At 39.3% G+C, this 12,584-nt stretch overlaps 1 protein-coding gene across 16 annotated transcripts in view; it reads right to left on the bottom strand.

The window, feature by feature from the left end:
* ENOX2 (ecto-NOX disulfide-thiol exchanger 2) overlaps positions 1 to 12,584 on the bottom strand; it is a 295,896-nt gene that overhangs the window by 22,496 nt on the left and 260,816 nt on the right. For all 16 annotated transcript variants that reach the window (XM_012107452.4, XM_060407628.1, XM_012107450.5 and 13 more), the window contains one exon: positions 8,795 to 8,909. In XM_012107452.4, coding sequence (XP_011962842.1) covers positions 8,795 to 8,909 — 115 coding nt within the window. The remainder of the gene's footprint in view (positions 1 to 8,794; positions 8,910 to 12,584) is intronic.

The raw sequence follows: 12,584 nt of genomic DNA, 5'->3' as shown, positions 1-12,584 counted from the left end.
AAATGGTGGAAGAATAGTTTTCTAAGGGGGTTGCAAAGACAAGATTCACCCTGTACATAATGAACAAAAAGAAGTTGTGCTTTATAAAGATGAAGTATATAGAAGAAAACTATATTTCAAGGGTGAAAACATTTCCTATTCCTGAAAAAAAAGCTGCCTATAGGAAAGTGCTGGGTTTAATTCAATGCCTTGAATCTGAGGGTTATCCTAAAATAATTAGTTATTGATGAAGGCTGATGTGATCAAATGAAGTGGGTAACAGAGCAATGAGATGGCTGGATGGCATCATCGACTCAATGGACATGAGTTTGAGCAAACTCCAGGAGATAGTAAAGGATAGGGAAGCCTGGCGTGCTGCAGTCCATAGGGTCGCAAAGAGTGGGACATGACTTAGCTACTGAACAACAACAACAACAATCCAAAGAAGAGAGTGACAATGTGATAGGCAGGATCTGGTGAGAAATGCCTTCTCACCAGAGTAGTGTTGAGACATGTTCTCAGTGTCCACGTTTGTTTTCTGTGAATGGCCATGTAATTATCTTGATATAGCAGTTTCAAACCTCGCATTTTTGCTTAAAAACTTATAAGAGATCTTTGGCACATTACATTCATTTTATGTTTGGTTTTATTACTGATTTTAGTTGTTGCCATAATCACACAGATTTTGTGTCTTTGAAGTGAAAGTTGGATTCACAACACGGCAAACAATATCTATCCTTGCCATCTTCCCAGTGGCTGGGATAGTTGGCCTCAGACAGGCAGTGTTCTTAATAATCACAACACCAAAGTGTCAGTCACTCAGTCATGTCCGACTCTTGACGACCCCATAGACTAGCCTGCTTAGCCTCCTCTATCCATGGAATTCTCCAGGTAAGAATACTGAACCATTTCCTTAGAAGATGCTAAAGATGAAGATGACTATATATTTGGAACAGGATGCAAAAAGAGACATTGACTATCTGCCAAACAGGGGAAGAAATATTTGATTTGCTTCGCTGGGTCAGTACCAGTGATAGCATCTTGAACTGGAGTAAGGCTGAACAGCACAGAGGTTACTCTGCAAATCCAGTGGCTGCTTCAGATGGACAGTGAGGTATTTCTGCTTCGGTATGCATGTCTGTCCACTGGCAAGCCACACAGCTCAATACAAAATAGTGATATTTCATCTTTCTCTTTTTGTTTCTTCTTGTACTGCAGGCCAGTAATTGTGCTCATGTCCTACAAGTCATGTAGAGAAACATGGCAGAGAAGAGGACAGAGGTCTAGGAGAATGGTTAGAGGCATCTTCTCCAGTTGAAATATGAAAATATTTTCCCTCTGAGAAAATGAGGAGGCAAGACTGCTTTCCCCCTCTGGGAGAAAGGGCATCCTGACAAGCAGAGATGGACTGTTGCAGCTAAGCGGGAGCAGATAATAATCTCTTCAGTTTGGACCTGTCACTAAGCAAAAGAAAATGGGGGCCCTCACTTACAAAATATATTTCCCACTCTTTAAAGTGAAGGTTTTTGTCATTTTAATGAGGACACCAAGCCTTTACTTTCACAGACTTAGTATTAATTGGGCCTATTTCTGAAGTTGGTGTTCTTTGTACATTGCCAGAACATTGAAAAGTTCAATATTCCCTTTTAATAATATGTTTGAGTAGGTGAATCCATCAGTCCTAATACTAAAGAGTATAGTACAGTGAATTTATTCTTTTCCTGCCATCATTAGTTCCCAGCTTCTCCTTTTTGACGATTTCCTATATAGGAAAAAATTTCTCTTTATGGGGATTGCTCTTCAGATCTGAAGGCTGCCAGTTCATCACGGCAGATATGAAAGTATGAAGGCAGCTGTGAATGCCTCCTTTTAGAGGAGCCACTTGGAGCAAAATCACAGACATGTTTTTCTACAACAAAAGATCTGAAAGGACTTTGTGCTTTTAGGTATGAAAAAAATTATACCTAGGTTTCTTCAATGGTACAAAAAGCACAAACAAACAAAAATTAATGGAAGTAAATTTAGAGAGTCAGCCACCCTTACAAAGCTGCATTACAAGTGATGACCTAGAAGGGTAAGATGGGAGTGGGGGTCAGAGGGAGGCTCGAGGCTCAAGAGGGAGGGGATATATGTATATGCATAACTGATTCACTTTGTTGTACAGCAGAAACCAACACAACATTGGAAAGCAACTATACTCTAATAAAAAATCATAAAAAAGGAGACGCTAAAAATGTTACCATATTTTAGAAGAGAGATGCTAAAAAGTGTTACCAAAATACAGAAGGAAAAATGAGCAACACTCCTCTTAAGGTTCAAAAAGAAGCTCGAGCTGGAGTGATTCACAAAGAGAAAAAAGCAAAACAAAGAGTGGGAAGAAAAAGTGGGAGATATGAGCACGACCCATGAAGGCCAGTTCAGACAAAATCTCAAGTGAGTCCCTTGACTTCAAAAAGCCTTGCTTTTTTTTTTTCTCTGCAGGTCAGTACTTCAGTCAGACTTTTGCCAGCATGGACACACTTGGGATTTCACTGTTTCTCCTCTGAGATCTCTACACTCCCCTCTTAAACACAGTGTGTTCATCCATCAGTTATGTCACAGTCCCTCATCACCCTGAGACTCTGATCTTTTTCCTTGCTGGGATCTTTATGCCCTGGAGTGGCCAACTTCACCCAGTCTACTCTTTGCTTTCTGCTGCATACTCCTCAGGAATTCTTATTCCTTCACGTACCTGAAAACCTTTGATCAGGTTTACCATGCCAATTCCTAACTCATGGTCACTTGACTCAACTTGCTCTGCTAGTCATCCTGAGCTGCAGAGGACTTTTATGCGAAGTTGCAGAGCTGGGCAGTTCTAGTCCATAGAGACTCATGCTGGCCCTTGCTGATGGATCGCTCATCTCTCACTGATTTCTTCCTTCCATACTGCTCAGAGTATTTATTACAGATCTGCTCCTCTCTCCTCATGGTCTCTGTTCCAAGTCATTTCTCTTATCCACAGATGACCAATCTCTTGTTATATGGGCTGCATATATACTTTTAGCTTCATTTCTCTTATCTTAGAGGAAGAGGGTTCTCCCCTCTCTAAAGCAAACTTCATTTGAATTCAGATCACTTCACATTACTCTTCTCTAGGATTTCACTTCCATAATTATCCATAAGTACTCTTTCATTCACAAGCATCTTCAACCTCACACTCTCCATGGCCTCCTTCTCTTCTCCTGAATGACAAACAACAACTTAACTTTAACTTTGTCATCACTTATAGTTCCCATTTAAAAAGCCTGTATTTGCTTTTGCTCAATACCCAACTTCGTGGGCTTTCCTGGTGACACAGTTGTGAAGAATCTGCCTGCAAAGCAGGAGACCTGGATTCAATCCCTGGGTCAGGAAGATCCCCTAGAGGAGCGCATGGTAACCCACTCCAATATTCTTGCCTTCAGAATCTCATGGACAGAAGTGCCTGGTGGGCTATAGTCCACGGGGTCACAAGAGTCGGACATAACTTAGTGACTACACCACCACCATCACCAACTTTGGGACCTGTGGTCTTTGTCTACTTTCTCTCCTTATTTGTCATATGTTCTGGCCCTTACCTCTATCACTCTACTAAAATAGCTCTTGCTCAACAGTGTTACCCTTTCTTCTTCATAACATCTGCTAATGTTATTTACTCCCTACTTCTATAAATTCTTCTTGTGGCTTCTATAATCCAAAGCTTTTCTAGTTTTCTTCCAGCTTCTCAGACTGTTCTTTTTCTAAGTCTTCTGCAAACTCCTCTTCCTTTCCTTCTTCCTTGCTGTGGGTAGTTCTCGAAGTTCTGTATTCAGTCCTTTGCTCTTCTTTCTCACTTGTCTTTCACATTCATTTATTTATATCCTCCAGACTTCAGCCAACACCTTTGTACTATCAATACTATCTTCTCTTCCTTCTACTTTCTTCAACCCTGATTTGTATACAAATCATTTATATTTATCTTCTAACTACCTCCTGGGCTTCCCTGGTGGCTCAGACAGTAAAAAATCTGCCTGAAATGCAGGAAACTCGGGTTCAATCCCTGGGTCGGGAAGAACCTCTGGAGAAGGGAATGGCAACCCACTCCAATCTTCTTGCCTGGAGAATTCCATAGACAGAGGAACCTGGCAGGCTATAGTTCATGGGGAACTGATGCTGAAGCTCTAGTACTTTGGCCACCTGATGCAAAGAACTGACTCATTGGAAAAGACCCTGATGCTGGGAAAGATTGAAGGTGGGAGGAGAAGGGGGTGACAGAGTATGAGATGATTGAACGGAATCACCAACTCAATGGACATGAGTTTGAGCAAACTCTGGGAGATGGTGAAGGACAGGGAAGCCAGCTGTGCTGCAGTCCATGGGGTTGCAAAGATGTACTGGCTCAGCAGTAAAGAATCCACCTGCAATGCAGGAGACATAAGAGACGTGGGTTAGATCCCTGGGTTGGGAAGATCTCCTAGAAGAGGGCATGGAAACCCACTTCAGTATTCTTGCCTGAAAAATCCCATGGACAGAGGAGCTTGGTGGGCTACAGTCTGTGGGGTCACAAAAGGATTGGACAAGACTTAGCGACTGAGCACAGCATGGCAACAACCTACTATCTGAAGCTGATCTCATTATATTCTGCAAAGAAGTCCCATCCATCAGTCCATTTCTATTGGTTCTGCTGTTATGCATTGAATCTGTTCTCCTAAAAAAGATATGTTGCAGCCCTCAGAATGTGACCTTATTTGGAAACAGGATCTTTACAGAAGTAATCAAGTTAAAATGAGGTCATTAGGTCAGGCTTATAGATTTATATGACTGGTGTCTTTATGGAAAGAGGAAATTTGGGCACAGAGACAGACATGTACACAGGGGAAATACCATGTGAACAGGAAGAGATTGAGCTGATGAATCTTCAAGCCAAGGAATACTGAAGATGGCCAGCAAACCATCAGAAGCTGGAGAAGTATGGAACAGATTTTTCTCAGAGGTCTCAGAAGAAATCATCCCTGCTAGAGCCTTTATCTCAGATTTCTAGGCTCCAGAAATGTGAGACAATAAATTTCTGTTGTTTAAGCCACTTGGTTTGTGGTACTTGTTATAGCAGCTCTAGCGAACTAATACAGTCACCAACCTTCTATTCTCTCAGGTTAGAAAACCTAGGCTCACCCTGAGTTCTTTCCTTTCTTCATCATCTACATCCAATCTGGCACCCAAGATTTTAGTTTATTTCCCCCCAAATGACTCTTGGCATCTTTAATCTCATACTCTCTGTTATATTTTTTTCTTCTACCATTTTCTCAGTTCCTGTTGCCTTCACTATTCCCAATTTTTATCATTTTATATCTCAATTCCTATAAAAGTCTCTGGTTTATCTTTCTCAATCCAAAATTATCTCCTAAAATATATAATTCATGTTGGTTTTATCATACAAATGCCATGATTGAGAGACATGCTTATAGTGACATATTGCCTACTATACTAAGCTTGGCATTCATGGTCCCCCATGGTTTAGACCTATCTTGCCCACTCAATCTTTTATACCCTTATTACACATCATCTTTATTTCCCTCTTTAAGCTCTACTCCTTTGCCTTTTCCCTCTCTGCATCAAGATGCTTTCTTACTTTTTTTGCCTTTCATCCAAACTTGTTCACTTTCAAGGCCTTAATCAATTTTCACTGATGGTGACTAATCTGGCCCACACTAATATCTCTTGCCCTTGCTGCATTCTAATCAGTATCTTCCAGGTCAGCACCAAGTGGTATTTCTTACATTTTATGTGTATTTACATATATTACATCTTTATACCTATCAGGTTTTATGACATAATGCTTGTTAACTAATTGATCAACTCCTAAAGTGAGAATAATGGGATATAGGAGGAGAAAAGGAAGGAGATTGGATATCAACTGAAGAGAAAACTTTGGCTAGAACAATGGAGAATTAGTCTAAGTCTATGTTTTCTGAATGAACTTCCTGGACCATGATCATAGAAATCACTCAGGATGCTTGATAAAATTTAGATTCCCAAACTCTATTACAGACCTATTGAATCAGACTCTGCAGCCCAGAAGTCTGAATTTTAAAAGGTAGCCCAATGATTTATATATGTATGTGTGTATACACACACAAAAATATAAATATATATATATATATATATATATATATATATATATATATATATATATATACACACACACACCAAATCTGAAAACCACCAGTTTAAGTCAAGAAAGCAGAAGATACATACCGAAAGGGAATAGCTATTATGTTTACTGAGTATATGTACTTTCCATCATGGCTAACAATAGAATGAAATAGTTTCACACTATCATGATTTGCTTTGATGTGATTCTCCCTCTTCAACACATTGCTCTGAGCACAGCAGTCCTTTCTTCCGTGGCAAGAGTATTTCCAGTTCTGAATCACAAATAGAGGTTAGCTAGCATAAAGAATCTCACAGAATAGAAATTTCGTGGCACTTCAAGTAAAGGTGACAGACTGCTAGCTTTGACGCATACTTTCATTGGGAAATAAATGTAACTAAAAGCATGCTATAGGCTCCTGAAATTCAAGTTTGGTAGCATGGAGAGGGAGGGGAAAAAAGCCTTTGAGATCTAGTTGTTTAAGCTTTTAATTGGAGCCAAGCAATAACTAAAACATACAGCTGATTGAGATAAAAATGGAGGCCCTGCTCATTGGCTCATACTGAGCAGGATTTCTGCAGTTGAGTACTATAGACATGTGATAACAAAATTAGGTACGATCGAGGGGAAGAAAAATGCACAAAAGTCCTTGAATTAAAATGAATTGAAACCTTCTGGGAGAAAAGCTATTTGGTAAGCTCCATTAAGTCTATTGTAGATAGCTTTATTTGACAAAGCAGCATCCTGGCATGTGGAACAGGAAGGAAAATAGCTATAAGATGATCTGTCAGGGAGTTTCCAGTCTCTAAACGAATAAGATTCTGTGCAGTAGCCAATACAGCTTTTAACTCAAAAGAGATACAGAGCAAAATGCAATTATATAACCCTAGTAAGTACATTCAATCTGAATCTCCCATATACCCCTCTCCTCTCCAAATAACTCCTCAAACTCAGCAATTTATCAAGTGGATGCTCAAACTTATCGCTGCATTCATTTCAGGGTAACAGTGGATTAACACTGTATACAATACTGCACACATTGAGGTGGAGGCAATCCTACAAGTCAAAGATTAATCAGCTATAAAATATCTCAGTTAAACACTTAGATCATTTGAGTAGTTCAATTATTATTACATTTTTTTGGTTTATTCTGGCTATAAGTTTATAGTATGTGTTTGCAGTTATTAGTTCCCTGTTCTGAAAATGTTACTTATCCACTGATTGTGAAGGGTTTATTTGATATATATGGACACTTATATGTTAGGGATCTAACATATGGCAAAAATAAAGGAGATTCAGATACAACAGCTAATGAATGCTTTAAAAACAGTCTGAATGGTGGTTTTTCTTTTCCTTACGAGTGAAGATTCTGGGTTAGGGCAAGTGGCTAAAGCTGCTCACTTCAATATGCAAACACCAATAAATTCTAATTTGCATTGTAATCTATCTGTTTTCTGTCTCTCACACAGACACACAGACATACACACAGTAGGGGCGGTATACTACCATATCCCCAATGTCTAGCACAGTTCTTGGAATGTAATGGCTAATAAAGGAATGAAGGAATTCACTTAACCATTACAAAATCTATATTAAGATGTTTTTTATAATGTATTTCTTATAAACATGGAAGCTGAGGCTCACTGAGGAAGAAGGCCTTCCTAGGTCAAGAAAGGCAGAGCTGGGGTTAGAACTCCCTGTGTTCTAACTTTAGTCCAGTGTCCTGTCTGATGTGCCTATGGACTGCTAAGATTATCTAGAATGGTTTACCTGAAGACGCTGGTCTTATAGCTGAGATTTTCGTTTCTCTCATAGCAATCCCCTTTCCAAGACGGTTTGTTATGGAATTGAAGGGTGCTCTTGCTATACTGTTCACCAGGTTTGCCACTTGAGTTCCTCTGGGGACTTATCCCACGGCCATCACCTTGCAGTGAGGGCCTGACTAGGTTAGGTAACAGCAAAAACCTTTACCCAGACAGCTGTTTGTAGACCCTTGTTTGGTTCCTGATAAGCCTCAAAGTAACCACAATGGAAAGCAGTGGATAGGCAGACTCATATATTGTAGATATTTCTGCTTAGTTTGTAGATTGTTTCTTTAACTCTGTGATTTTTAAACAGAAATATTTAACTTTTATGCAGATACATTTATCAAAAATATATTTTATGATTTCTATCTTTGGAGATCTTCAACCCAAATTATATAACCAACTCCTACATTTTCCAAAATCTCTTTTGCTACATATAGATTTTGTCATTTGAATCTTCAATCCACTTGTTATTAATTTTGGTGTAAAGTATAAGTGATATAGATATCTAGTTATTTTTCCTAAAAGTTCGGCTATTTATACATAAACCATTTTCTGGTTTCTACTGTAGAACATATAAATCAAGGTCAAATATAGAACAAAGATTCCTAAATATCCAGTGCTCCTAGGATAAAAAGTCTACTTTTAATGATGGAAAATGGGAGTAAATTAAGACTATAAAAAGTCCTGTAGCCACATAGTTGACATTCAGCCAGTGTGTACTTACGTGGCCTCACAGATTGTTTTTAGCTGGCTCCAGTCTGATGGGTTTGTGCCTATGCCTTCCCAGCGGTTAATGGTTTTAAGCATCGTCCCTCTCAGTAGGTGTTAGTTACATAAAGCAAAGCAGGATTTTCTTTACCTGATTCTTCAGTTTCTTTTCTTTCTGTTGTTTCTTCGATTTCATCATCAGACATCTCCATTTCTTCTTCTCGCCTGATTCCCATTAATTCATCATTATGTATGTTGCGAATTTCCTAAGGTTAAAAGGCATGCTTTTTAGGTGGGAAAGTCTTGAAAATGTTGAGGAAATAAACAGAATTAAGGACAAGGGAAAGCAGGGTCTTTTTAAATGGGTAACAAAACTTTGGAGTGGTCTTAAGGCAGAGGCAAAGGGGCATGTTGAGGCTGAGGACAGTCTCAATAGACAAAGCAAACTTTGTGCACTCTGCCCTGCATAGGCTCTCCTTCTATAACCAGAGCTCTAGCAGCTGACGATTCTTGAATCCCTCCCATTTTAGACAGAACTGTTGACCACAAAACACCTTCCATCTCTAACTCACATGGATTTCTGGACTTTCCCTTAAGGTTCTGCCATGTTCACCTTCCCATGTCAAATCCTTTGATTTCACTGCCTTCCATCCTCTTTCCTCTCCCCTTATAGTCTTACTCAACACAACTTTTAATAAAACATTTGCAGGTTTAGTAGTTTAGAGTGACAAATGAGCTGTTAGGACTGAACTCCTACCAGATCAACCCTTCCCTGGATAATAACAACAACAAAAAACCAAACCAATTCCCTAACTACTTGATGGCATTAGAGGATGAACAAAAGCAGGTACGTTCTGAAGAAGAGTTGACTCTTGGAAGAAGCATGTGGGTCTTCCAGTTTTAAAGGGACTTCTATTTTGAGAGCAGACTACAGCTAGAACCTCACAGCATGGCTAACTTTTAAATAGAATATCCACGGGCTTTATATCCTAAAGAAATAGAGAGAGTTCAGGGCACCACTGGACAGCCACTGGAAAGTGAGGAGGGGATCCCAGAAAGTAGTCAGCCAAAGAGAGAGGAATCCAAATTCTGTGTATAAAAACTGTCCAAATTCTTCATGATCCCTGAACCATGAAAGCACAGAGCAGATTCCAAACTACACAGCCTAGGTGAAAAACTCAGCTGAGATTTGAGTTGCCATCAAAGAGAGACAATTTCTAGCTTATGTTCAATGAAGTAAACTGACCACTAAAACAAAATCAACAATCTTTAAAAGAATATAAGAGAATCCAAAGACTTAAAAGCAAAATATTCATGATCAGCAGGTAAAACCCTTAATTAATTGACATACCAGCAAGAACTTTCTTTCAGAAACAGTAAAAGCCAGAAGTTAGGGAAACAAGTCTTAAAAGTGCAAAGCGCAGGAAGAAATAAAAAATATCTATTTATTCAGAATTCTACATTCAGAGAAAGATTCTTTCAAGAATAGAGATGACATTTAATATATTTTCAGACAAATATAAATGTATATGTCACCCAAAGACTTGCACTAGAAGAAAAGTTGAAGAAAGTTCTTCAGGCTGAAGGGATGTGTTACTGGATATAAACAGATCTGGTATGAAGAACAATGGAAATGATTGAGATAATATTGGAAAAGTCACTTTTTCAAAAAATTCATGTATGAGAACTCTATTTTTGAACAGCTTGCAATCATTTAGAGGCCACTTGATGCCTGTCAGGGGCTCCTCCACACTGAGCTGAGAAATCTTTGCCTAGGTTAGCCCTAATTGGGCCATAATACAGGAAATGTCCAAAGCTGTCTGGTGAAAATTGCCTCCATTTAGGGAGATTATAAATATTTCAAATGGATTTCTTAATAATTAATGCTACAGTTAATCACTACTTCAACTAATATTCTCCTTTCTCCCTTTTCATTCCTTTTATCAGGAAAAAATTTCTATATCAAGGTAAGTTTACACTAAATATAAATAAAAGAACCTATTAAAAAGTGAGCTATTCAGTATTATCACTGATAGCTAAGAGGTAATGGGGAAAAACAGAAAAAAATAGAAATACTAACATAGGATCCTCCATGTGCTGCAGGGGCATTACCTAAAATAGAAGAAAATAATGACTTGCTTGAGAAAAAATGAACTTTAGAGGACTGTGTCAAGAGAGAGATTTACTATGTCTTATTCAAACTCATTGCACAGAGAACAGTTAACGAAATTGCTCATTTCTAAGAATTCATTCTATCTCAGGAGTCTGGATTTCAGTTATCAAAGAGCTGTTACTGGAAAGGTGATCACAATGAGGTTTGACACTGGCAAATTCGAATATTGTACAACTTACTTCATCAGGAAAAGTCGTGGCTCTCCTAGGTGCCTAACAAAAATGTAGACTGTCAGAGGGTATAAGCAGAGACTAACTTTCAATTCACAGACATGTTGTCTAACTCTGGGGAAGTTATTGTGCTTCTCTGAAGAGTAAATTGTACTCTTTCTAGGGCAATGTCCCAGGGCTGGAAGATCTGATAGCTAAAACATGCCCTGCAGCTGCTCAGCATCTGCAAAGCATCTTTTCTGCTTACAGCTGGGCAAGAAAGTGTAATCTCTTCTTAGAAGTATAAACTGTTCAATAGCTAAGTGATACAGCTTATCTAGAGAACTTTCCCAGCTTCAAAAAATCCCTAGAAAAATAATGGACCTAAGGGCAAATTTTACCTCAATGCCTCAAAATACTTCAAAAACAAGAATTACTAGTTCCTTTGGCTGATAATGAAAGGGGAAGAAAAATTAAGGAGAAGCTTGCTCTCAGATAGATATTCAGCCAGACAGGCAAAGTGGCAAAGCGTAGCACCCTCTAACCACTAGCCAATCCTTCTTAGCTACATAGAAACTAAGGCCCATATCATTACTTTTCTATAAATATAAATAAGCAAAGAGAACAATAGCAGTTATAGGGCACCAGATGACAGTAAACATAGGGATGGCATTCAGTAAATGACACCACCTGTAAGTAAAGTAAATGAGATTTTAACACTTTGAAAACCCTACCATTAAAGCACTTGATAGCTAAGATGCCTATTTTCTATATTCTGTGATAGATCAAAAAAGCTCTACTTTTGGAATCAAGCCCTAACGAATACCTTCAGAGTGAAGAACTGAAAGGTGGCATTTACCTAAGGAAGGCACTCTACCTAGTGTGGACACAGGAGCAGGCAGCAGGAGGACTTTGAGTCCCTGAAGTGTAGGCAGCAAGAGAAATAGCTGCCTCTTAGATCTGCCCCTTTTCCCATCCTGACTGTTGAATCACTGAAGCCAAATGAGTGGCCAATCCAAGGAATTTACACTTTCTCTAGTGAGTGAAAGTTGCTCAGTCACGCCCAGCTCTTTGCGACACCATGCACTGTAGCCCACCAGGCTCCTCTGTCCCTGGAATTCTCCAGGCAAGAATATTGGAGTGGTTCGCCATTCCCTTCTCCAGGGGATCTTCCCTACCCAGGGTATCAAACCCAGGTCTCCTGCATTGCAGGCAGATTCTTTACCATCTGAGCCACCAGGGAAGCAAAATGAGTGGCAATGGCATGCAAAAACATTTTCCAGAAATTTTCATTTGTAAATCTCTACCTGAAATTGACTGGGTCACGTCACTGATCGAGTACATCAAAAAAGGTAAGACAGCCCTCCTAAGGTTTTTACACCACTTTGTTGCCCATAGTAGACCTGCGATATTATTTAAACAGTGACACTTTGTTGCCCATAGTAGACCTGCGATATTTTTATTTAAACAGTGAACTGTTAGTGGCTTTTCAAAATGCATTATGATGCCTTTGAGTCTATTCTGTGCTCAGTCGCTCAACTGTGGCCAACTCTTTGTGACCCCATGGACTGTAGCCGACCAGGCTCCTCTGTCCATGGAATTTTCCAGGCAAGGATCCT

The sequence above is a fragment of the Ovis aries genome, chromosome X (genome assembly GCF_016772045.2).
Source record: "Ovis aries strain OAR_USU_Benz2616 breed Rambouillet chromosome X, ARS-UI_Ramb_v3.0, whole genome shotgun sequence".
Classification (NCBI taxonomy): domain Eukaryota; kingdom Metazoa; phylum Chordata; class Mammalia; order Artiodactyla; family Bovidae; genus Ovis; species Ovis aries.
This window is presented reverse-complemented; position numbering and strand designations above follow the sequence as displayed.